This window comes from Anomaloglossus baeobatrachus, chromosome 6 (genome assembly GCF_048569485.1).
Source record: "Anomaloglossus baeobatrachus isolate aAnoBae1 chromosome 6, aAnoBae1.hap1, whole genome shotgun sequence".
Taxonomy (NCBI): Eukaryota; Metazoa; Chordata; class Amphibia; order Anura; family Aromobatidae; genus Anomaloglossus; species Anomaloglossus baeobatrachus.
The window spans coordinates 82,296,046-82,323,331 of NC_134358.1; the positions used below are offsets into that span (position 1 = coordinate 82,296,046).

General features: G+C 48.1%; 1 protein-coding gene across 1 annotated transcript in view; it reads right to left on the minus strand.

Moving 5' to 3' along the window:
• The window catches only part of SNX31 (sorting nexin 31), a 77,533-nt gene that overhangs the window by 44,085 nt on the left and 6,162 nt on the right, over nucleotides 1-27,286 (minus strand). Inside the window, exons 3-6 of the mRNA XM_075316238.1 lie at nucleotides 26,600-26,714; nucleotides 20,833-20,897; nucleotides 20,328-20,481; nucleotides 19,586-19,699 (exon numbers count right to left, since the gene is read on the minus strand). Of these exons, the coding sequence (XP_075172353.1) occupies nucleotides 19,586-19,699; nucleotides 20,328-20,481; nucleotides 20,833-20,897; nucleotides 26,600-26,714 (448 nt within the window). The remainder of the gene's footprint in view (nucleotides 1-19,585; nucleotides 19,700-20,327; nucleotides 20,482-20,832; nucleotides 20,898-26,599; nucleotides 26,715-27,286) is intronic.

Sequence of the window (27,286 nt, forward strand, 5' to 3'; positions counted from 1 at the left end):
TAAATTTAATATCTATGCAAAAATACTTTTGCCCCAAACCCCTAAAGTATTCTAGGAGTGATACATTTTTATTGGCCAACCAGAAAAAAAAAAGTATTTTTGGGATCTTTCAGAGCACAAAAGCACCTTAGTTATGCAAGCTTACAAACTTGCCCGATGCAGGAGTCTGTGCCCTGAAATCTCCCAAAAATACCTTTTATTGGCCAACCAGAAAAAAAGAAAAAAAAAAATCACTCCTAAAATACTTTTTTTATGCCCAAAAACAACCAAAGTAGTTACATCATTTTATCTGGCCAGCACTGTACCACATTATATTTTTATACTGTACATCCAATTTTATCTGTTTATTCTAGATTTTTCCCATTCAGTTGTAAATCCTAGTTAGTCCTAGTTAGCAATGAAAGCTCTCTAAAATCTAGGGGGTACTTCTCACATAGCGAGATAGCTAGTTAGATCGCTGCTGAGTCACGTTTTTTTGTGACGCAGCAGTGACCTCATCAGCGATCTCGCTGTGTCTGACACTGAGCAGTGATCTGGCCCCTGCTTTGAAATCGCTGCTCGTTACACACTGCTCTGGTTCATTTTTTGGACGTTGCTCTCCCGCTGTGAAGCACACATCGCTCTGTTTGACAGCGAGAGAGCAACGATCTAAATGTGCAGGGAGCAGGCTTCTGGCAGCCTGCGGTAAGCTGTAACCAAGGTAAATATCGGGTAACTAAGCGAAGTGCTTTGTTTGGTTACCCGATATTTACCTTGGTTACTAGTGTACGCGGCTCTCAGGCTGCCAGTGCCAGCTCCCTGCACTTGTAGCCGGAGTACACATCGGGTAAATAAGGAAAGCGGTTTGCTTATTAACCCCATGTGTACTCTGGCTCAGAGTGCAGGGAGCCAGCGCTAAGCGGTGTGTGCTGGTAGCCAAGGTAAATATCGGGTAATCAAGTGCTTGGTTACCCGATATTTACGTTAGTTACCAAGCGCAGCATCGCTTCAACGCGTCGCTGGGGGCTGGAGCTGGCTATTGATGTCACGCTCTGGTTGCTGGTATCCCTGGACATTTAAGAAACCTCAGATTAGAATTCCCCTGATGAACCCCTAAGAGAAAAATATAGGGGGGAAACGCGTCGGGATATGAAACTGGATGGTCCCAGCAGATAAGTCATCCCTGCTGGGATTCTCTAATTTTATATTTATGAGATTTACATCATCTTTATCTGAGATTTATATCTGTAACTATGCTGGAATTTATGCGTCTCCCATTCTCACACCACTTCCTCAGCTCGCCCCCTATCTGTCGGTGTCCCTCAAGGCTCAGTTCTTGGACCCCTGCTGTTCTCCATCTATACCTTCGGCTTGGGACAGCTCATAGAGTCCCACGGCTTCCAGTATCATCTCTATGCCGATGACACACAGATCTACCTCTCTGGACCTGACATTACCTCTCTACTAACCAAAATACCACAATGTTTGTCTGCTATTTCATCCTTCTTCTCTGCACGATTCCTAAAACTTAACATGGACAAAACAGAGTTTATTGTCTTTCCTCCTCCTCACTCACCTCCTCCAACAAGCCTTTCCATCAAACTTGATGGTTGCTCACTCACCCCAGTCTCACAAGCTCGTTGCCTTGGAGTAACCCTCGACTCTGCTCTATCCTTCAAGCCACACATCCAAGCCCTCTTCAACTCATGCCGATTACAACTCAAAAATATCTCCCGGATCCGTGCTTTTCTTAACCAAGAATCTTCAAAAACATTAGTGCATGCCCTCATCATCTCCCGCCTCGACTACTGCAACCTCCTGCTCTCTGGCCTCCCTTCCAACACTCTTGCACCCCTCCAATCTATCCTAAACTCTGCAGCCCGCTTAATCCACCTCTCCCCTCGCTACTCCCCAGCCTCGCCACTCTGCCAATCCCTTCACTGGCTTCCCATCGCCCAACGACTCCAGTTCAAAACATTAACCATGACATACAAAGCCATGCACAACCTGTCTCCTCCCTACATCTGTGACCTAGTCTCCCAGTACCTACCTGCACGCAACCTTAGATCCTCACAAGATCTCCTTCTCTGCTCCTCTCTTATTTCCTCTTCCCACAATCGTGTACAAGATTTCTCCCGTGCATCCCCCATACTCTGGAACGCTCTACCTCAGCACATCAGACTCTCCCCTACCGTGGAAAGCTTCAAGAGGAACCTCAAGACCCACCTCTTCCAACAAGCCTACAACCTACAATAGCCCTCAGCCCAGTAGACCACTGCGCAACCAGCTCTGTCCTCACCTATTGTACCATCACCCATTCCCTGTAGACTGTGAGCCCTCGCGGGCAGGGTCCTCTCTCCTCCTATACCAGTCTGTCTTGTACTGTTAATGATTGTTGTACGTATACCCTCTTTCACTTGTAAAGCGCCATGGAATAAATGGCGCTATAATAATAATAAATAATAATAATAATAATAATGTACGGCTGAGTAATGACCTGTGACTAATTGCACTATTTATTCTCCTTGGTGGTGGGTCTCCCGCTTGCAACTGACGAGCTGCAGGGAGAAAATGGGGAGAGATGACGAGGAGCGGGGGGTACCCAATAATTTATGGTGCACCTCCGCTGGTAGGTAGGTGAAAGGGAGGGATAGAAAGTTCGTCCCTAATCCCCCTAGAATCTATTGAAAAAAAAACTAAGAAGTACAACTACTAAAGTTGCCCCTACCTTGAGAATAGCAAACAACTAACACTATCCTCACTAATCGTGTCTATCACCTCTTTACACCCACCATATGTGACCAATCTATATAAATGACTATGTAAAAATAATTTGTTTATGATATAGATTTTAATACTGAATACTAATAAAGACAATTTTTTAGGAGTTTTGCTTTTGGTTTTCTGCACTATTACTCCTACTTTACATTATTTTGGTTTACAAGTAACCCGATGTGTACTCTGGCTAGGAGTGCAGGGAGCCAGCGCTAAGCGGTGTGCGCTGGTAGCCAAGGTAAATATCGGGTAATCAAGCGCTTGGTTACCCGATATTTACCTTAGTTACCAAGCGCAGCATCTGTTCAACGCGTCGCTGGGGGCTGGAGCTGGTCACTAGTCGCTGTTGGGATCTGCCTGATTGACAGCTCACCAGCGACCATGTAGTGACGCACCAGCGATCCTGACCAGGTCAGATCGCTGGTGGGAAATCGCTGGAGCGTCGCTAAAGTGTGACGGTACCCATACTCTGCTGGGGTAAATACTCTTTGGATTCATTACACTGATTACATGCAGACTGCTAATGGTCCCAGCAGGGAGACATTAAGTAGGGTCCATGGACAATGAGCTCCTCAACAAGTAAATTCCCCCATAAACAGTTGGCTGGACCTGCCACTTCTGTAGTTCAGCTAATGGTCTATTGTATTTACTTACCACTCCAACAGTTTACATCAATAAGGATCCAGCATGTCAGATACCAAACTACTGACCCTATTGTTCTCCAATATAAGCTGGCAACAGAAATCAGCCGTGCCCTCCTAAAGGACACAAATGCTCAGCAGAGCAATCGTTAGGGCGGCAGCTTTATGAAGTGGATGGGGAACTTTGACTACATATCCATTTACATCTGCTGCACACAAGGATAAATAAAAATATTGATACCGATCAAAGAAAAACCCACAATGATCCCCAAAACCATGCTATGAACCAAATCGTATTGAATATCTGAGCTAAAACCTTCAGTCTGGAGAAGACTCCTTCACACCTGAGACAAGTGTTAGATTAGGCCACGATCACATTGCATTCCTCTCAAAGTTAGTGATCCAGTCGGGGATGCCGTCTGAAACACCCGCAAAACAGGTTTCGGATGTATGCGCCGAAGGGGTCCATTGACTAAGGGTACAGACAGTCCCCGTGTGCTCGGTCTTCCACCACTTTCAAGAGTATATGCATACTTGAGGAGGACACCCAGAAACAGTCTACTCTGTCTGGGAATCTACCTCTAATAGGCGTATACTCCCAAAAATGGTGCACGACAACACACCGACTTAGTCTGCACCATTATAGCCAATGGCCCCGTTTGAAAACACCCCCCCCTCAAAATGGGTTTTGGACGACTGCGCAGATGGGAGCCCTGACTGAACGAGGAGATGCATGCAGCGTGAAAGCAGCCTTACAGAAACTTGCAACTGCTGCAAAAAGTTTGTGCATTAAAATATGAAGTCAAGGGCCCATCACTTTTGCCAGTTACATGGCCATTTCCTTTGTATTTTTAAATTACCAATTACTTTTGTCAGTTTTAAGTCATTTCAGTGACCATTGTGGGCTTTCCCTACTTTATCAGAAGGGTGTCAATTTTTGTCCACGTGTGCACTTTTTTGCAGATCTGCATTTAATAACCTGGTGTACACAGTTATTACACATCAGATGCGCACTGAACAGTCAGTAATAGATCACATAGGCTGCCGTTTTCGGCAGCCTAAGGTTTTTTTTTGTACACAATGAGGATTTTGATGGATTCAATGTTTTGGGCAAAATAAAAGATACTCAACCAACGAGAGTTTTGCTCATGCATGGGGTGATACAGCCTGTTTAGACCGCAGGAGTATTGTGAAATGAGCGATCCATGATAGGGTTATACTGTGGTTTTCATTCATGACCAGTATGGTATTAGTCGGTCATGATGTGGTGGTATTTTTGGTATATCGGCCTTTATAGCGAGTTGTGTTGTGTAGTGTATGGAGAATACTTGTTTTTGCTTATCACTAAGGAGAAGAGCACTTCCATTTAAGACTAATTACTTGAAAGCCGAACCTCTCCCTGTCTTATATGATATAGTATTACATAGTGGCAGAGAAGATACAGTAAAAGTGGTTCTTAGCTGAAAACAATTTATCACCTACACACAGGATAAGTGAAGCTATTGATTGGTGGGGGTCCAGCTGCCGAGACCTGCACCCATCTACAGAATGGGGAACTTTTATACCTGTTAGGCCTCAACACAACCGTGCAAAACACTAACGTTTTGTACAGTCCATGGTGAAGGTGCACATGTGTGTGCTGTCCCTGTGCTATCCGTGTGACACCAGACAGAATGAAGTGATATACTTACCAGTCTCCGGCACTGCTGTTACTTCCAGACCTTAGCAGGGTCTGCTCAGGGCTATAGATATTTTACATATACAAGCTCACCATGTCCACCAAATAAGTTTTGGTTTTATTCTGTGCATAAGACCATGGCAGGGTATGTATGATTTGCTGAGGCCGGATAAGATTCCATGGATAGAAGCTCAGCCACCTGGATAACAATGTGCCCACTCACTGCAGCGTCCACAACACACTGACGGAGCCACAGCGATGAGGGCACGTCTCAGGTTGTCACTGAACTCAATGCCAGCTAAGGCCGTCCATGCATTAAGTATTTGGGGGGTGTTTTGCTAGGAGATGCAGATAGGTTTTCAAATACTCAATGTGCGCACATCTAACCCAGCATTAAATTCACCTGAGGACACAGCTGATGTCACTCAGGTGAAGTCATTGAACTGACCTCTGATGAACTGATTTAACTCAATGCTGCATTTGGCAATGTGCGCACATTAAGTATTTGGTTGTAGACTTTTCATCTGGCAGAAAAAGGCAACAAAAACCACATCACTTTTTTGGAGGGGCCAAGAGATTCAGAAGTGTTTCTGCACTTTATTGGGTTGCAGATATGTGACGCCGTGGCCTATCAGGTTGTCACAGGGTATTGTGCAATCTGCCCTTCAGCACAGTATCCAACTCCTCCTTGGTTACGGGTCCCTGACCTTTGGTGTTGCCAAGGACAAGCTAATCAAAACCCTAGGAACACTCTGCACCACACACCAGTGGCCGGCCTGAAGGGAATAGGCTCGCCCACTTGGTGGGTTGCTTAAGGGGAGGTCAGGAGACAGTGAGTTGAGAAGTGACTCTCGAGAGGAGAGGTCAGGGGCTGGGCTCCGGTCACAGGGGATCGTGACAAGGGGCACGGACTGTTGAGGCCAGCCTTGTGCTATCATCAGGCAGGGGCCAGGGCACGACGGGGTATGTGGACCCTAGGTCAGGAAAGAGCTTCAGGAGTCCTGACAAATTACCCGACGAGGACAGCCTTCAAGATCCATTCTCCAACCCCTCCAAAAATCGGGGTACCAGCGCAACGAGGGGGAATAGGACTTTCCCACTACAAAGTTCAGAGAATCCCAAGCGTGAACCCAGAAAGCAAGCGCATCCAGTTAGCCATATTGGTGAGCGGGACCTGATTAGTTTCAGGCTAAAAAAGGACTAAACAGAAGACAAGTTGCCAAGGCAAAGGTCACAGACTAACAGGCAACACCAATGGGCACGGGATCCAGGCGTGCTCCCTCCAAGCGGCAGCGGTGTCCAGAACTTTGGTTTACCTCACTTGTCGGTGGCAGCATTACTGGACTGAGTACAAAAGTGACCCTTACCGTCCCAACGGCACCTCGCAGTCACCATCACCGAGTCCTGGGGCAGCCCCCCTACCCATGGAGGGGTTAAACACCTGGCTGCCCACAACATAGACACCGGGTACTCCACCTTACCACACACCACGGGTGGTGTTACAAACTTTCCACATTATCCCCTGTAAATACTACCCCCTTTTATTCCAAGTGGCCGCGCGACCGACCCCCGGGTCCAGAGATCCCTCGAGCAACCACGGATCCGGATCAGAGCAGCCCGGCTGCCGACGCAGGGGTAGCACACCTTGGAAACCTTGGCGTCACGAACAGGATCTGAGCAGGACCCACTTACCTGGGTGACGTGCGCCTTTGAGCCAAAAACCGCGAGTCAAGATTCTTTTTCCTGCCAACTCCGCCATCTTTTCGCGCTAAAACACCATCTTCCCCGTGAAAGCGTGCAAAGCAGAAGCCCCGCCCTTCATCCTGAGTGTGAGGCCAGAACCGGAAGTTCCCAGAGGGCCACAATGCGCGAAAGGAGTGCCGAGTGAAAACCAAGGGGACGCGCGAAGATGTCTGCACCAGACGACGGAAGTGTGGTGGCGCTGCCTCCACCCAACCAGGGTAACGCTGGCGCGGCGGACGCTGCTCCGGCTGCAGGAGCGGCGGCACCGGGACCAGAGGCGGTTGTTCCCATAATGCTGATAACCTTGCCCTATGTGCCGGGCGCTGCCTGGCTCCCACAGATGGCCGACCGGACGCGCTGCAGGGATTCAAAAGGAAAATCTTTAATGTACTCGATATGCATGCCCTAACCAGACGGCAGCGGGCGTCTAGTGCTCGGGCAGCTAACCAGCGCTGCTGAATTGGAAGTGGAGACATGGATTGAGGCGGATCGGGTCTCTGTACCCGCCATCTTCAGAAGACGGAGCTGCCTTTGAGACCCGCACTGAAGCGGAGCTGAGGATGGGGTTCTACAGCTGCAAACAGCACCAAGACAGCATAAGGGATTACACCTTAAAGCTACAGGCGCTGCGGACTGAGGATGACCAATGATATAGGAGAGCCAGAAGGAAACAAGATGCTGATGGAGCAGTTCCTGCAAGGTTTAAGGTCAGTGGAGGACCGCAAGCAACTCAGGCTTTGGCCACTAGAACATCTTGCCTTAGAATTTGCTACCTTGAAAGAGCGGGCAAAGCCCTGCAGCCCCCAGAGGCCCCTGACTATCCCCTCCCGTCCTGGCAAGCTGGAACGTCCCTGATGCAAGTGAAGCCCCCTGCCTTGGCACTGCCAGAGCCAGCTCCTTTAACAACGTTTGGGAGCGGATCAAGTGATTAATCTGCCCCAGTACAGCAACTAAGTAATGACGTCGCAAGAATTCTGGAGGCAATGCAGCTCAAGTCGAAGACCACTCCGTCAAGGGAAATCCAACTGGCTGACTGCTGGAGGATGTCCCCTGGATGAGGAAGCGGACCCCGACATATAAGGGACGAAGCAGTGACCAGTACGGAACACCTGTTTGTTATAAATGCAACAACAACCGGCCACTATGCTAGGAGCAGTCCTTTAAACTGGCAACCCCTGGGGCCAAGGGCCATTCCCCAGGAATAAACTCCCAAGGCCCAGCAGACTGGAAAGAGCGGTATGTAAAAAAGGGACAGCACAGTTTCCATCACCCTGGATGGGATCCCGACATCTGCACTCCTTGATACCGGCTCCCAGGTAATGACTATTTCCTATGTACTATATAAGAAATTTTGGCTTGATGATGAACTTACCCCACCAGATGATAGCCTTACTACCAATGCTGTCAACGGGTTACCTGTGACTCAAATCGGGTTCAAGGAGGTGACCATTAAGGTGGGCTGGGTAGAATTGCCGAGGCAAGGCCTTAGTGGTACAAAGTGACCCTAGTAATCAGAACCCAAAGATCATTTTAGGCACAAATGTTATTGAGAATTGTATGGGAGAAGTACTGTTCTTGCTTTAACAGCTGTCTGAGACTGCAGGAGCAGGGCGGTAGAAAGTCCTGCAACCTGAGATCTGAGCCCTCCTGCAGCGGCAACAGGTAAATCTCTCTGGAGGTGACATAGGTGGTATACGGGTGATGAATGTGGCACCTCTTGTAGTGCCCCCACAAAGTGAAATGATATGGTGCAGGGCAGCTGTAGGCTCCCTGGGACAGGATTACCAGGCAGTGGTAGAGGCCCTATCCTCAGAGCATTGGCCCACCATGTTTACAGCCAGGGGGTAGTAGACATCCAGAAGGGGAGTGCCCGTGCGAGTGTTGCATTGTGGGGAGGAGGAAGTCGCACTACCCAAGATGGTACCATGAGGAGGTGTGTAGACTACTGACAGATTAACAAAATCCCACACAAGGACGCCTACCCTTTGCCCCGAATTGAGGAATAGTTAGCCGCCTTGAAGTCTGCTACTTACTTTTCTACCCTTGATCTCACCAGTGGGTGCTGACAGTTGGCAGTCGCCGAGGAGGACCGGGAGAAGACCGCGTTTGCTACCCCGATGGGCTTATGCGAGTTCAACAGCATGCCATTCGGGCTGTGCAATGCACCGGGGACGTTCCAGAGGCTGATGGAGTGCAGTTTGGGTCACTGCAACTTTGAAACAGTCTTGCTGTATCTGGACGACATTGTCTACTCCAAGACATACAAAGCACATCTGGAGCACCTAAAAGATTTGACGCCCTGTCCAAATACGGGATGAAGCTCAAGCCGTCCAAATGTCACATGCTGAAGCCGAAGGTACAATACTTGGGGCATGTGGCGAGTGCCGAAGGTGTGGCACCGGACCGAGAATATCACAGCTATGCAGAACTGGCCAATGCCCACTACTGTCAGAGAAGTGCAGCAGTTCCTGGGCCTGATGGGGTACTACCGGAGGTTCGTCAAGGGGTACACAGATTGCAATCCCCTTGCAGGACCTTCTGGTGGGGTAAGGAGCAAGAGGATTCCTTTGAACAGATGAAGTCTGTCCTGACCGGGGACGAAATCCTGGCCTATCCCGATTACAGTCTCCCGTTCGTACTGTAAACGGATGCCAGTAATGTGGGGCTTGGGGCCATCCTGTCAGCGGTGCAGAAGGGCAAGGAGAAGGTGATGGCCTACGCCAGTCAGAAGTGAGGCCCACGGAGAGTAACCCGGAGAATTATAGCTCCTTCAAGCTGGAGTTCCTGGCACTTTTATGGGCAGTGACAGAGGTTCAGGCATTACCTTGCTGCTGCCAAGTTCACGGTGTACACTGACAATCCGTTGACTCATCTGGATACAGCAAAGCTGAGAGCCTTGGAACAACGCTGGGTCACAAGGTTAGTAAATTATGACTGTTATAAAATACAGGGCTGGTCGCAAGAACACCAACGCAGATGCGCTGTCCAGGATGCTCCATCTGTTCGATGGGAGGGATGAAGATTACCTTAAACAAGTTGAATTGCCTGCGTTCCATCAGCCCCCGTCTGGAGCGACCTCGACCATGTGCCCATCAACAAGAAATGGCCAGTGACCCCTTGCCTCACCATGGCTGGCAGGAAGCCCAGGACAGGGACCCTGCAATCAAATTAGTCAAAGGGTTGCTGGCTAGAGCTTATGCCAGTCTTCAACCAGGCGCCGAGGCTAAAAAATTGTGGCAAGACCGGAGTCTGCTTTATCTTCACCAAGGCAAGCTATGCAGGAGCTTAACCAATCCTAAGACCCACGAGAGGATCTGCCAGATCGTGGTACCCTGGGCGTATGTCCCAGTGGTGCTAGAAGCATACCATGATGGAGCCGGGCACTTTTGATGCAAGAAGCTGGGAGATGTTGCCGAGACGTCTCTTCTACTGGCTAGGAATGAGAGACTCCATAGACGCCTGGTGTAGTGTGATACCAATGTGATATGACTGAAGAATGTGTGATTAGATAGGGATCATAATCAAAAGATAGGAGTGATCCCAGATATTATTTGACCTATCAATAATTCAGTATCAAAGAGATGTCCACCGTGCGGAGCTGCCGCCCCATCTACACCCCACCTACTGTCTCCTCCCCATAATCCTATAGAATGTAAGCCCGCAAGGGCAGGGCCCTCTTCCCTCTGTACTAGTCTGTCTACTGTAACTTGTATATGCATTTTGTATGTAACCCACTTCTCATGTACAGCACCATGGAACTAATGGTGCTTTATAAATAAATAATAATAATAATAATAATAATAATCTGTACGGGTGCAAGAAGATACGTACCACACCCCATCATGCACAGACGAATGTGATGTGCGAAAAGATGAACCACCTGATGATCAATCTGCTGAAAACCCTTCCTCTTGAGGAGCATAACCAGTGGCCTGAAAAACTGCCAGACCTGGTAGACATCTACAACAATATTCCGGTAGGATCCACCAAGTGCACCCCAGTTTACCTGATGAGAGCTCGGCCTGGAAGACTTCCAGTGGATTTGGAGATGGAGGTTGAATTGCCTGAAGCCTACGCACCCGGAGAGGATTGGGACTTGTCGCAAGATCCAGTACAGATTCAGATGTGCGTTGCAGAGTTGGAATAAACCCCGGGACGGCAAGAAACAAGCAAAAGCAACCCCCTTCACCACCGGCGAGATGGAGTTAAAGAGAAAGCTGCACAAGTTAGATGATCAGTGGGAAAATGAGCCATATGTGGTACAGCCATCCAACTTTGATAACCAAAAGACCTGCCTAATCAGCAAGGATCAAGGAAGGACCACAGCTACGGGATCCCGAGACCATCTGAAGTGCCCAGAACCCTTAAAAGTGGTAGATAAACCTCAGCCCCAGCCTCAAGTGGTGGAAGGAAGAAAAAGAATGATTCGTATCATTCTAGGTGATTTTCCCAGCAGATTGGCCTATGCAGAATGGAGCAGTAGTAGTCATCCCTGTGTTAACATTCCCACAACCCGTGGAAGAACCAGAACAGGAAAGGCTTACTGACACTGCACCCACTCCAGCACCTAGAGTAGCACCTGTACCCTTGCCACGCACACGTAGGGTCCCATCAGCAACACCTAGCACTGAGGGCGAGGAACCTGTAGAGAGTGTTGCCATGCTACCAGAAGGGGATGAGGGTCCAGAGTTAAGGAGGTCGACCCGTGCTAACTTTGGTCAGCCTCCACAGAGGTACAGAGAAGAGTGTTAAAATGCTAAAAAATAAAATAAAAAAAAAAAAGTTTAACGATGCCATAGAACTGTTAGGTATCGGTATTTTCACAGTTTGTTATTTTCAATATAGAAAATGCTAGCAAATAAATGCATAGTCAATAAGGGTTTTAATGAACGGAGAAGTTACCTGATTTGCAACCAGCTAACACACACACACACACACACACAACTGGCATGACCAACACAAACTTGTGTATTGTATATAGTTGCACCTCCTGTGCCCACCAGAGTCATCTAACAACACCCAGGACCTTAACCTGGTCACGGACCCACCATAGGTATGCAGAGGGTCAGGTTGTTTGGGTGGCAGGTTAATAGGATCTGGGACATTGGGACTGGACTGTCGTGAATAGAGGCTGCAACGGAGCAGGTTTAGTCTCCGCTACCACTGAAACCAGTAGCGTCCCACTGTTGAGGAGATGAACTCTTTAAAAATGTTTAGTAACGTTTTAAGTGTCTAGCCTCCCTGATAAGGGATGTATGTGAATAAAAATGTTAACTTTCCTTACCTTTTTCTACAGTTTGAAAAATAAACCTCTGATGTCCTGTAGCTCGGGGACGAGCTACGTTTATCCAAGGGAGGGGGGGGGTGATGTGACGCCCTGGCCTATCAGGTCGTCACAGGGTATTGTGAAATCTGCCCTTCTGCACAGTATCCAACTCCTTCTTGGTTACGGGTCCCTGACCTTTGGTGTTGCCAAGAACAAGCTAATCAAATCACCATCACCAAGTCCCGGGGCATCCCCCCTACCCATGGAGGGGTTAAACACCTAGCTGCCCACACCATCACCACCGGGTACTCCCAACTGCAGCGGTGGTACTCCACCTTACCACACACCATGGGTGGAGTCACGAACTTTCCACATCATTCCCTGTAAATACCATCCCTTTTATTCGAGTGGCTGCATGACCTCCGGGTCCGGAGATCCCTCGAGCCACCGAGGATACGGATTGGAGCAGCCCGGCTGCTGACGCGGGGGCGGCACAGATACATCTAACCAAATAGTCAACGTGCAGAAATGGCCTATCCTGGTTATCCGGTATTGACTCCACCTGAGTTGAGTAGTGCTTAGCGGACCCGGACTGTAAAAGTCCGGATCCGCGCGGTTTCAGCGTTATCCCCGGCCCGGACCCGGGCGCGGGATTCCGGCTGCACGATCCGGAATCGGCAATTAATAAAAATGTTAAAAAACAATAAATGAGCGTTACATACTTACCAGACTGTCATAGCGGCACACTTTCTTCCGGGTCGCGCTTTCACTTCCTGTGCACACAGTCACACAGCTTTCCGTGCTTTCCCAGCCCACTGGCCGTCCTCTCAGCTGCGATTGGTTCCTGGCTGACTCGCCCCCAGCCTGTGACAGTCTCTTCCATGATCATCGCTTAGGTTCAGTAATGGGCTGCACTCAGAGCGGGCGGCTGTGCTCTATGGCTGCTCGCTCTGAGATGTAGCAGAGCCGCATGTGTCGCCGCGGGACTTGTCCTGTGGATTACGTCGGAGCTGCAGGGTTTCTTTGGGGCTGAATAAAGTGGTGAAGGAGGAGTGTGACTCGCCCACCCCAGGGCTATGGGACACCCGGTGCCGGGCCGGACTAGTCCGGTGGTAGTCAGTGGTGGCTGGGCCCGGCTCCGTGGCCCTGGTGGGTGTCAGTAGAGTATGTGGCTTGATGAGTAAAGTTGGTGTTCGTGACGTCACCTGTGGTATGCGGCTATTAAGCCGCCGCTGTTGTGTGAGGCCTCCGGGGTGATGATATAGCAGCAATGGTGGTACTGCTCCCCACAGGTGGAGCGGAGCCCCGGGGACACTGTTAGTGCTCGTGAAAGTCTATGGTGTTGTGTGGCTAACACTGTGCAGGGCCGACAGGCAAGGAAGGAACCAGGCACAAACAACAGTCTCTTTACCTTTTTCTCTTACTTTGGGAACAGTCCAGTCCTGGGAGACAGTTACAGGTGGTGATGGGGATCCGGTCGGCCTGGAAGTATTTGGGGTGATCTTTCTGACCAGCTGAGCATGAGGCCTACTCCTGTGCTTTTCTTTGTTATGATAGGACCCTGCTTCTCTGAATCCAGCAATGGCCCTCTTTGTTGCTGGGACCGATGGTACGTCCCTCTCCAGCAGGCTGCGCAGGCCCTCTCTGGTGCTTCTCTGCTGGAGTCCACACCGGGCCCTGATGCTGCAGCTGTATGTTCGGGATGTATATGGGCCAGGTGCTTGCAGCTCTCCTGCCCTTCGGATTCGGCTACCAGGGGTATTTTAAGCCCTGGTGGCCACAGACTCAGATGTCCGAGTCTCTTCTGTGCCTCTCTGCTGCTCCTGCTTCCCTGGGCCAAGCTACTCTAGCTCTAGGCCCCAGATCCACAGGACAACTCACTCTGCGTCTGCTCACTAGTGTGACGCCCTGGGCAAGCCAGGGGTCACAGGTCATCACACCACCACACCCTACATACCAGTCAGGAACACCAAAGCTAACCAGAAATCCTTGTTGCCTTTCTCCAGAGGCTGATGATTCACACCAGGGGGTGGGCCAGGCGGTTGGCTCCGCCCACCGAGGAGTTCACAGCTCTGGAGGCGGGAGAAACCAGGCAGATTAGCCCAGGCAGGGCTTGAGTGAGGAGCTAAGTGGAGGAGTAAACAAGTAGGGAATTAAAGTGGTAAAGGAGGAAAGCAAGAGTGGTGACAGGAAAGAAAGAGTGGAAAGCCTGAAGTTGGTCCAGCTGTGTGCAGGACCGGGTCAGCAAGGTCAGCAACGACGGTGACTGTCCAGAGGGGTGACTGTTCGGGAGTTCCTGGAAGGACCGCGGACGGGTAGTGACCCGGCGGTCTGGAGCAGCGTGCAAAGGGCAGTCAGCACCAGGGCAGGGGCCTCTCGGACCCCGGCAAGGCTAGGAGTCGCCATAATTTGCCGAATCCGTCAGTGAAGGGGACGTCGATCCCCCAACCACCATGTCCCGATTGAAGGCAACAGTCCAACCATTAAGGAGGAACACCGCCACTGCACCAGTTCCTCAGGGCCACCGTCTGCGGGCAAAGTAGAGCTCCTCCGGTCCAGCTTGAAGCCGGGGAGCGGGTTACCGGTGGGAACCCATCGCTACCAACTTAGAAACATTAGGTGCAGGTCAGAGGGACATCACCGTTACCTACTGGGAGAGCAAGTGCAGCCGTCCGTGGGAACAGTCTTTCCAGCCGTGTGGTTTACCGTAAAACTGTGTCAACGTCTCAGGCTGAGTGAGTACCACAGTGCCGCAAGGCACAGCGCTGCCCCCGCGTCCCTGCGCCCACCAGGCCCTGCATCTCATCTCATCACTGGGCCCCGGGATCACCAACCCCTACCCACGGAGGGGCAACGTAACACCTGGCTGCTCCGCATCACCATCCCTGGGATCCCCATATTGAGCAGCGGTGGCGAAATCACCACAACCGTGGGTGGCGTCACAGACAATAAACTATCTCCACACCCAACAACCCCTCTTTCACTCACGGGCGAGGAGTGCCGCTCGAGAACCCCCGGGATCCGGCCCACAGCTCGAACCACCACTGAGCAGCAGCCGCCGGACCCGAGCAGAAGGGGTGAGCGTAGTGTGCTGACACCCTCCTCCCCGCCCGCGACACTAGCACCTCTCTCTACAGAATGAACACTACTTCCTCCCTCTGGTCAGACTTGAGGAAGGCTCCCTGGAATTCCAGGTTCAGAGCTCCCCCTGCTGGCCGGAGGGAGAACTGCGTTGGATGTTAAACTTGCTGGCCAATGGACCTCCCAACTACCTCCAGGCTCAGCATTAACCCTTTTGGGAGGGCAATGCTGTTGTGGCGACCAGGTCCTGGGGCGCCACAAGTCTTTTGTACTTTATTTCAAATAAAGGATTTCTCTGTGTGTGATTATTTACTGTCACTTACAGGTTTGTGTGATGCAGGTATCTGATAGACGCCTGTACCATCACAGAAACCTAGGGTTTAGTAGCAGCCGTGTGCCGCTATTAACCCGACTGGCACTGCATCACGCCAGCGGGAAGAGCCGGTATCGCACACCAGTATGTCGCATCTAACAGATGCGACATACCGGACGGCTGCAGGCTGAGGATATACCAGCCCCCAGCCGGCGTTATCTTGGCTGGATGTGAAGATTAAGGGGGACCGCACTTTTTTTTTTTACTTTCACCGGAATCACACGTGCGAGGGGCTCACACAAGTCTGCCATGGCAGCCTCGCACATGTGACTTCGGGCACTGGATACACAGCACAGATACAGCGCGAAGGCTGGGGCTGCAGCCGAGCGCTATAACTGTGCTGCCGAGTGTGTTTACCACCGTGACCGACAGTGCACTGCTTTCCTCGCCCACCGGCCGTCCTGCCGCCTGTGATTGGTTGCAGTTAGCTGACACGCTGCCACTCAGGATGGGGGCGTGTCTAACTGCAACCAACACGCTCCGGTGGGCGGGGAAACATGAATAGTGAATGGTCGGCTCTGGAAGGTAACAGCGTGACCCGGAAATAGTGTGCCGCCATGACAGCGCCTCGGTTAGTATGCCGCACTCGCTCCTAACCCCTCCAAAAATGTTTTAACCCTCCGGATTCTGGTCCCCATTGACTTATATGGGCACCGGATTCCGGATCGGATTATTTTTTAAATCTGTTAGTGATCCGCCGGCCCCGGATTATTGGCCGTTCGATCAGCTCTAGAGTTGAGGTCTCAGAGTTCACCTAGAGGCCACAGCTGGAGTACCACGGGAACCACCAGCTGTGACAGGTGAATTTCATGAAGTCATCGGCTCAGTTAGTGTACCCTGACGCAGCATGATCGGTCATGTGTTAGAATGTGACCACACACCCAATTATCACTCCCACCACCACCTTTAGGCCACTAAAGGTTTTAAGAAATCTAGGCAAAAGGCATCTCCTGTCATCTAACGTGTGGAATTCCTTCTCTATCATTCGTAGGGTTTTCACAGAAGGAGGGCAGTATTATCTCCCGGGACCTGTGGAACAGACTTTTAGCAAAAAAGCCTGGTGAGGTCTAAGAATCACTCTGCGAGAATCTGAGTGAAGGGCTGATTGAGAGGGTCTGTAATTCCCCTATTCTCCTAGCAGATGTGAGCTATCAGAAGTGCAGTGTTAAGGGTTAACTTCCTAACCGTGCACTCAGGTATGGGTTCAAATAGGGCCCTCAAAGCTTTCTGTACTAAATTCAGATCCAGTTTGGGGAGGGGGGGGTGAAGGAGATTGTTTTGGCAAGGCCAGGGAGACTGACCCACTGCCCTAACAAACCTTACTATCCAAGGGTGATCTGCCACTTTACAATCAAAGATGACACCCTGTGCAGAGATGTGGACTTTAAGTGTACTTAAACTCAATCCAATCTCCTGACACTTCTGTAAGAATTCCAGGATTGCCATCCATGGAACGGACCCATTCTGCAGAGGGTCTGAAAATTCTAAAAAGTTCCTCCACACCCTATCATAGATGTTAGTAGCGACTTCCTTCCTAATAGCCACCTTTTTAATAGAAAGTAAGTTCTCCGAAAACCAAAACCCCTTGGCCCTTAACAGCATGGTGTTTGAGTGGCAACTCTTAGGTGCAAACTTTTAGATTGGGATGCTGAAAGGAACCCTGAGCCAATAAATCTGGGGGACTCTGGATGTCCCTCCCGGGACATCAGGTGAAGCAGAATCTTCTGGGCTTGAAGGGGGCTATCACAATTGCTTCCACCTGGTCCATCCAAATTTTACTAAGGACTGATGGGATAAGGGAAATTGGCAGATGGCATAAACCAGTCCCCTTGGGCCAATTTTAGAGCAGGGCATCTACCCCCTGGGATAAGTCTCTTGGATTTAGGAAAAAATGTCCTGACTTTCCGATTTGGCAAACTGATCAGTTACCGGCCTGCCCCATCTCAGAGCAATCCTTTTGAGTATCTCTGGATTCAGAGACCAGTCATCCTTATCTATGTGATGAGTGCGAAGAAAATCCGCTTTTATATTTTTCTTCCCTATCAGAAACATTGCTGAGAGCTAGGAAATTCTTCGGCTAAGGTTACTCTCTCTGCCGCTACTGACATGAGCTGCCTGGATTTTGTGCCCCCCTATTTGTTTACAAAAGGTGACCACCATAATATTCTCTTACAAGACTTTGATATGATGGCCCACCAACTCTAGAATGGCTCCGCTGAGGTCAAGTCGTGTGGCTGACAATTCTCTCAGGTTTGCTGACACCACTTTTAAGTCCCGAGACCATTGCCCCTCCAATTTGAGCACCCCACAAGAAATTTGCATCTGTTGTAATAACCTTAAGAAAAAATCCTATGTCCCATGGGATGCCTGAGGAGAGGTTGCTTTTCATCAGCAACTACCGCAGGGATTCTCCCCTAAGATTTCCCACTGAAATCTTCGGAAATTGACATGTGCCCATGAAACCACTGAGATGCATGATGTTAAAGATGCCATGTCTGCTTTCCTCAGAGTGGTAGCAGGTTTGGCTATTTTTTTTTCCACCAGCTTCTGTAGCCTTGTTTTCGTCACCTCTGGAAGGAACGATTTTTGGCACGTGGAGTCCAACAGGATGCCTATGAAGACTTGTTCTCTCTTTGGGGCTAGATTTGAGTTTCCTGTATTTATCAACCCGCCCAGGGAGATTAAATAATCCCTGAACTGGCAGACTGAGTTTGCGCAGTCCGATTTTGTTCTTACCACAATCAAGAAGTAGTCAAAATTTAGAATGAATAGAACATTTCTCTGATGTGTGTTGACATTTCTGCCACCAACTTTGTGAACACCTTGGTGGCCATTGATAGCCCAAAGGGGAGGGCCTGAAACTGTAGATGTGTAATCTCACCCTGAATGGTTACCGCTACCCTGAGATATTTTGGGTGTTCCTGGAATATAGGCACGTGAAAACAGGGACCTGAAGTCTATCACCACCAAAACACAATTCGGATACAGACGTTTCCCCGCCATGTTGACAATTTCCATTGTAAAATTATTTGCTACTACTAAGGCTTTTTAGTCAGGGCTCATGCACACATTGCGTTCTCACGCTATTCTGTCTCTTCCTAGAAGCTGTGAATCCCAACAGCTCTAATTATCAGTCCCTTAGATAACTGTATGATTGTACTCACTCTTCAAAGCATCAGATAATTTTTGGGCTGAGTTAAAACTACTTGTAGGAAGACAAGGAGAAACGCTGTAGTTTTCTTCTAGAATCTTGTATTAAGTACAAAGTATAGGCAGGTGAAAAGGAATAATCTGTACAGGGTTGTAGACATGTGTTCAGCAATGGTTCCTCTCTAGACTAAACTGAGGAAGAAAGGGAGGAGCATTCTATACAGAAGCCAACTAAGGGAGGAACATAGGGGCAAACTTCATACAGTCTAAATCATAGTAACAATAAGGAATTTCCTGATAGGAGGAAAAATATGCAATGCAAGAAATATATACAACACGTTGTTCCCATTCATGGGACAACACGCATTTACGCTGCGTATTGTACTGCAGCATAAATGCATGTGTCTTGCGTCCACTGCACAATGAAGATTGTGCGCACGTCTCATGCACAATGCTTTTATGAACGCAACGATTTGGGTGCTAAAATTTTGACCCAAATCCATGCGTTCATAAAAGCAGCATGTCAATTATTCCTGCATTCTGGATGCAGCTCCCACTCTATGGTGGGGGCAGCAGCCAGAGGACAAGAAATCGGCTTTTTTAAACAAAAAAAAAAAAAAACACCTGCATTCATTATGCAGTCTTCTGCAGCAATTAAAATGACAGCTGTCATGTAACCATTAAATTACCCTAAAAGCAGAGGCAAGCTGGATGAGCTTTGTAAAGCACATCAAATGGGTGCAACAATTCTAAGGTGGCTGTGGGCTGCCTTTTTTTAGGCTGGGGAGAGCCCAATAACCATGGGGCTTCCCAGCCTGAGAATATCAGCCCCAAACTGTTTTCTTTATCTTCCATTTTAGCTGCATACGATTTCAAAAGACAAAAACATAAGAACCTACCTAAGAAGGTGCCATTAGTGTCTCTACGTGTAATGAACAGGCTGAAATACTCCACAAGCTCTCTGGATACATTCATTTTATTCAACGACGTCTGTAAAAGCAGCACACATTCAGCTTGATCAATAAGGGTCAGCATATAAATTAAGAATGACGTAATGTGTGCACTAATTCTTTAGTGTGGCCACATAAAAATCTGACACTCCTTACGTTTGATGCAGATTATGCCACTTCATTTTTTAGCATGGCAGCACATTGTCACATTAAATCTTTTCCAAAATTGTGTAAATGGCCCAAGTCACTGCAAAATTTGCATCTTGTTAGTTGGGATATTTCCATAACTATACAAGACTGATGCAAACCCAATATGTCAATGGTCTCATGTTATGCATAAAAAAAAAAAAAAAAACAAAAAAAAAAAACTTTGCAAAATCCTTGCACTTCAAATCACACCACTAAAGAGTTCAATAAAATTTAACAGTACCCCCCCATACAAAAAGTCATCTGTACTATTGTGTGGACTTTACAAGGCCATGACCACCCCCAATGCTGTAGTGATTGGCATCTTATTCACTGTATTAGGACAGATGACGCCCACAGATTATCAAACCTTAATCCTGCATTTCACCCATCATGCAATTATGGGCCTTGGGAGTGCACCACCAGCCGATTGGAGCCGCAGATGCGCGATTCAATTGTAAGGCATGAGCAAGTCATAACAGTACATGATCTAATCAAGATGGACGGTGAGGTGTAAGAACTTTGAAAGATAAAAAAAATGTAATTACCTCTAGCACTCTCTCCGCAGTGTCAGAAGTCTTTGACTGTAGCTCAATTATCCTGCCATCCGGCAAATAAACTTTGAGGTTCACATCTCTAGATGGCATCCCAGCGGTTTCCTTTATTAAAAAAAAATAAATAAATAAAAAAAAAATAAAATAAAAATAAATAAAATATAATTAAATTTAAACACCACAGTATTTAGTATAATTTGTAGGCCTTGAAGGGTCCCAAATTCGCAATCCAAATGGCAGATAGAGTATGGAAGTATTGAATAGGGTAGACTTTATGACAAGATAAGCCATTGACAACGGTATCTAGCAGCAGCCAATTCCGCTTTCCCTGCGAGAACACATGCTCAGCCAAGTGCCTATGGGCTTGAGAAATCGGGAGGATTAACTGATGGTTGGATGAGCATTCAGCTGACCTGCACTCTAAAGTACATGGCCAAGAAAGTCTTCATAGCTTACCATCTGGAATTTACTGACACCTGCGATGAAAACTTCACTGCTGGAAACCGTAGGATCGGAGCAAACTGAAGAAAGAAAAACAAAAAAAAAAAACACAAACAAACAAACAAAAACAAAAAGTCAAATACAGAACGGGCCACAATCCACATATATATCAAATAGTAAATGCATTTCACATATGGAAAGGGGAAAAAAAATAAATAAATCAAAAACTGACAAGACCTGGTCTCATCCATGTAACAGAATGGGAACACCAGAGAGATCAGAACAGATAATTAAAGCGTATAAAAAAAAATAAATATATATAAAATTATATAATCCAGGTTAGATGGATTTGAGTAATACTATGAGCACTCTTTAGGAAACCCACAATTAAATAAAGCTACATTTGCACAATGAGCTTTTGGTGCGCAATATTATACATCTATAACATTATATATTGCAGATTTTTATCACAATTTCTACTCCCATTATGCAAATTAGGTAACTCGCTTTTATTTATTTTTTAATTTTTTTTTTTTTTTTTTTTTAAACTTCCTTCTTGGTATGTCACTTTAAATTAAGCTGCTTTGTATTTGAAACTTCCTGGTATTTAGCATCAGACAAAGCTGACATCCTTAAGGCTATGTCCGCACTTGGCAGTTCAATTCTGCAGCGTGCAAGTCACTGCGTGTGCGTCTCAGAAGGCAGCCGAAAAAGCTGCGTTCTGAGATGCATTTGGCAGAACGCAAAGTGCGGACATTCCTGGAGAATTAATGCGTTCTGGATGCTTTCTCTGCCATAGACAGAGTGGGAAAAGCATCATTTTTCACAGTACGCACCCACTCTGCTCTGCTGCAAGTCTATGGGGATGCTGCAGAGCAGAGTGGGGCCGCACTGTCACTGTCATGGCTGGCTGCGGGACAGTGCCGCGCGATCAGAATGAACTCTGATGAACTTCACCTGACATCATTGTGGTCATGCGGCTCTGTGCGTGTGCCACGGCTTGATTTGCGGTCACACGTGAAGGACTCACCTGTGATTGCAAATCCTTTGAGTGACTGCAGTGAGCTGCGTGATCAGCTGTGCCGTCACTCCCGGCCACAACTGCAGTCGTCCACCGGAGAGCGGTGGACGCGAGTAACCTCTGTGACAGCACAGCTGATTGCGAGACTCCCTTCAGTTGCTGCATGGAGCTCACAGGAGTGGCGGTGTTCTTCTGCCGCTCCTGTCAGCTTCCAATGTAGCAGAGCTGGAGGAGTCGTGGGACATTGCATGGATTACGTCGGACCTGGAGGTCTTTTTGAAGATTAATAAAGTGGTGAAAGAGGGTGTGTTTTTTTGTCTTTCATTACAAATAAATGATTTTTTGGATGTGTGTGTTTATTTACTTTAACTTACAGGTTCATCATGGAAGGTATCTCAGGGAGACGCCTGCCATGATTAACCTAGGACTTAGTGGCAGCTATGGGCATTAACTCCTTATTACCCAGTTTGCCACCGCACCAGGGCAATTCGGGATGAGCCGGTAAAATTCTGGGACTGTCGCATCTAATGCATGCGGCAATTTCGGGCAGCTGTTGGCTGATATTGTTAGGCTGGGGAGCTCCCCATCCTGAGATTACCAGCCTTCAGCCGTGTGGCTTTACTCTGGCTGGTATCCAAATGGGGGGGGGGGGGACCGCACGTCGTTTTTTCTTTAATTTATTTTTTGTTACTGCTCGATATAGACACGCCCTCCGGCGGCTGTGATTGGTTGCAGTGAGACAGCTGTCACAGCGTGGGGGGCGTGTCTGACTGCAATCGATCATAGGCGCCGGTGGGCGGGGGAAGCAGGGAATACGTGATTGATTAATGAGCGGCCGGCATTTTCAAAAGAGAAGAAGCCAGCACAGTGTGAATGCCGTGCAGCACCGCCGGTGATCGTGGATTGGAGAGTATGAGAGAGTGGGTGGGAGAGAGAGACCGACATGGACAGAGAGATAGAGACAGACCGAATGACAGACCGACCGAATGGAGGAAAGACCTGCCTTTGTTATGTTAAAAAAAACAAAAAAAAAAAAAAACACATGTGGATCGCAATAATGCAAGTGCACTGCTTCACATTTTCTACAATTCATTGATTTCAATGGGTGTAGAACGCAGCCAAAATGGCAAAAACAATTGACATGCTGCTTCTTTCAATGCATGTTTTTTGCCAAAAAATATGCAAATTAAACAGTGTTTGGAAATTCAAAGTGCGCACTAGAAATCCCCATTTTCCATAGACTTTGCTGGAAAAATCAAAAAGCATGCCTTTTGGCATGAAAATGCTGCAGTTCAAAAAGGACATAAAAAAGCAGCTGAAAAGCAGGTGGAAACGGAAAGTGCGGACATAGCCTAAGTGTTTTGTTATTTTTTTTTATCCCCCTTCCAATGAAAGTCACAAAAAAAAAAAAAAAAAAAAAAACACCCCACAATCACTCGTGTGGCTTTTACCTGTGGAGTTTCTGCATTTAATGAAAGTCTGAGGAAAATCTGAACTGAAAATGTAAGTATACTCGAATCACAGGTCACATTTCCCAGCATAAAGAAGCACAGTGGGCAGGAGATTTAAAGAAATACCATCCACTGTTAGAAATGCAAGACGCCGTTTTGGTTTATACATTGAAAACACGCAGCGTCAAAAATGCACCTAAGGCCTCTTTCACACGTCCGTGAAAAACAATGCATGTTTTTCCACGGACGTGTCAAACTGCGTAATGGCCTCCGTGAGCCGTGTGTTATCCGTGACAACACACTAAGAACGGGAACTTTCTACTCACCTGTCCCTGGCTTCGCTGTCCGTGGGGTTGATCTTCCATCTCGGGTCCTGCCGACTCCCCGCTGCTGCAGCTTCCAGCCACAGTGAAGTGAATATTCAATGAGCGGTGGTCGGAAGCAAGTGACAGCAGTGGCAGAGACAGGAGGGCTGGAGAAGGGGAGTAAATTTTTTTTTTCTCAAACACGTGTGTGTTTTCTCCGGCGCATGTCACACTGAACACCTCCGTGTGGTCCGTTTGCATTCCGTGTGACACACGTGATGCCAGAGAAAAATTGACATGTTGACGTGTGGAGCACATGTATGCTCCACACGTACACAGTCCATGGCAGAACATGCACGTGAGCGCCGACTTATTGATTTTAATGAGTCTGTGTGCGCCAGTGTCTCCGGTACGTGAGGAAACGGACCAAACATGTACCGGAGACACTGACATGTGAAAGCGGCCTAAAGCTCACTGCGGGAACATAGCATAAAAGTTTACTGGCACCAAAACTAAAGTTAAGGGTATCTAACTATTCGTACTCGCTATACTCATAATGAGTACTGTCTAATACTCGCGTATTCATTCCGAATAGCGTGTGCAATGCAAGTCAATGGGGAAAAACTCTCAAAGTAACAAGTAACCTGAATGCCGTACTATTCGCTACTCATAGCGAATAGTGCAAAATTCAGGTTACTCATTACATTGTGAGCTTTTCATTTTTGCATTGCACATGTTATTCAGAATAAATACCCGAGTATTAGACCTTACTCGTTATGAGTATAGAGAGTACGAATAGTTAGATACTCGCTCAACTCTAACCAAGACATTTAAAGCCCATATAGAAGTTCACTTACACTATTTCACTTTACTTTCACTTTTTTTTTTAACCACACATACATTTTACTACTTCCTTTTCAGTAATTTTACTCAATTTTTTGAAAGGGTCAGAAGGAAAGTAGGGGGGGGGGTCTCACAGACAAGCCGAATAAAAAGGGAGGAAGTAGATGTACGGGCTAGGCCGCATTAAGTTCGTGATTCCACCCACAGTGTGTGGTGAGGTGGGACACCACCACTGCTGTTATGGTGCACCCGGGGGAGATTTAGTGGCAGCTGGATGTTAGCCCCTCCGTGGGTAGGGATGGTGGCCCCGGGACCCAGTGTCATTGTGCAGGGTATAGCGATGGCAAGGGCCGGCACCCCTGAGCAGGCAGGGGGAGGTTTGGTTAGTCACGGTAAATGAATCACACAAGTCTTGGTAAACCAAGGTGCTGGTGGCCGGCCGCCGCGGCCGGTTGCATTCAGGTGCCCCCCCTCCCCCAGGCTGGTGGTCGCTGTCCTTTTCCTCTGCACTAGTTTTGTGAATGGTGTACTGCCTGGTCTGGAACTCAGGAGTCCGCTCCCGGCTGGATGTGGCCTAAGGAGCTGTGCCCGCAGACGCTGGCCCGTGGGATCTATGGGCCCTGGCAGTGGCAGACTATCATCGGTGGGCTGTTGTCTTCTATTAGGGACTTTGGGTGGGACAGGACCTATAATCCTGGCCTCAATCGGTTAATTAGCTAGCCCGCTGGTTTCAGTCCTGGCTTCCGGGTCAGAGTACCCCCTCTGTGCTACGGTTTCCGGGTCAGTTCTCAGTGTCTGTACCGGCAGGCTACAACCCTGTCCTGATCCACCTTGGATCTGCTGAGCAGTCTTCCCGTCTCCTGCTGATGGTGACAGTCTGCCTCCTAGCCAAGGCGCCAGGGCTCCAACCCTGGCACCGTTCAACTTGAACTTCCTCTGCTGGAGCTACCCCCTAGCTTCAGCCCTCACTCCTCTCCACTTAAAACTACAAACTTGTCTGCTTGTTGTCCCGCCCCGAGCTGTCTAGACCCCTAGGTGGGTGTTTCCTAACCACCTGGTCCCACCCACTGGTGGTATTGCCCTAAGGGGTGGGGGGGGGGGGTGACTAGGGTTTCAGGTCAGCTGTATGTTACCTAGGTGAGGTAAGGTGTTATGCGGGGGCCTAACTGACTACCTGGGTTTACCAGGGCATCACATATTGAAGTATAATAAATGCTAATCTTCTGTATCTAAAGCTGGGTTCACACATAGCGACAACGACGTCGGTTACGTCACCATTTTCGGTGACGTAACAGCGACCTTGTAAGTCGCTGTTATGATCGCTGCTTAGCTGTCAAACACCGCAGAAATCATAACGACGCTGTGCAGAGAGCAGGGAGCCGCGCTTAGCGCTGGCTCCCTACACTCCTAGCTACAGTACACATCGGGTTAATTACCTGATGTGTACTGCAGCTACATGTGCAGAGAGCAGGGAGCCGGCACTGGCAGCAAGAGCGGACGCTGGTAACGAAGGTAAATATCGGGTAACCAGGGAAAGGTCTTCCCTTGGTTACAGCTTACTGCAGCTGCCAGACACCGGCTCCTGCTCCCTGCTCGCTTCATTTCGTCGCTCTCTTGCTGTCACACACAGAGATATGTGCTTCACAGCGGGAGAGCGACGACCAAAAAATGAAGCTGGACATTCAGCAACGACCGGAGACCTCACAGCAGGGGCCAGGTCGTTGCTGGATGTCACACACAGCGATGGGACGTCGCTGCAACGTCACAGAAAATGGTGACGTAGCAGCGACGTCGTTGTCGCTGTGTGTGACACCACCTTTATCCAAGTTGGCACTAATATATTCATCATTAAATAAAATACATCATATATTAAACCATCAATGGATTAAATATACATACAATACATTGTAAGAAAGAGGCAGAACTAAAGAAATGAAAAAGGTTACAGTGGGTATATTCACCAAGGAGCCAATGTTTCAACATTTTCTAAGCATGCTGGATTATTCCTTGGAGCGCCGATTTCCTTTTGTTACTTTTCTGACGTAAAATTTTTTAATGCAATTTTCAGTACCTTTGAGTATCAAAATATTTAAAGACTGGTGCAACCCTACAGATAATCTTTAGAAATATTCACAATAATCAAAAAAACCAAGTGACTTTACCGTCTCGCAAGTACTGCTTCAGCAATATTCTCCTTTCTTCAGCCATATTTTTAGTCATTGCCAGATAAAATTTTGGGGGAAACGTTGGTATCCGGTTTCTAAATATACCACGGATCTGTAATTCAAATCAATTCACATCTGTTACACTTTCTACATAAGTGAATACCATGAAAACCCATTTGTAACTTTATTGCTAGCTATGTATATAATCTCAAGGTACTTAAACAGCAAATTTCCCGCCTGTAGGAGTTAAAAAACACACACACACACACACACACACTTTGGACAAAACTGTTCACACCCTCAACTTAATGTTGCACACCCTTTGGAGATCAGTGGGATGTTCCTTGTCCTGGGTCTCCTGCCATAGCGTCATATTTCATTCAAATGTGGACGTATAGTTCTTGCCGACACTGATGCACCCTGAGCCAGCAGGACAGCTTGACTTTTTTTTTTTTTTTTTTGCAACTTGATTGGGGCAGCTTGTGCACAATACGGACTTCCCAAGTTGAAACACTTCAATTCTTCTCTGCCGCACACATCCAGGGAGATTGGCTACAGTGCCCTGGGTTGTAGACTTCTGGATTACGTTGTGCACCATGAACAAAGATTCCTCACGTTCTCTGGAGATTTATATTTTTTTTTTACATTTTTGGTTCTCAAGTTCAAAGATCGTTCTCTTCTCCA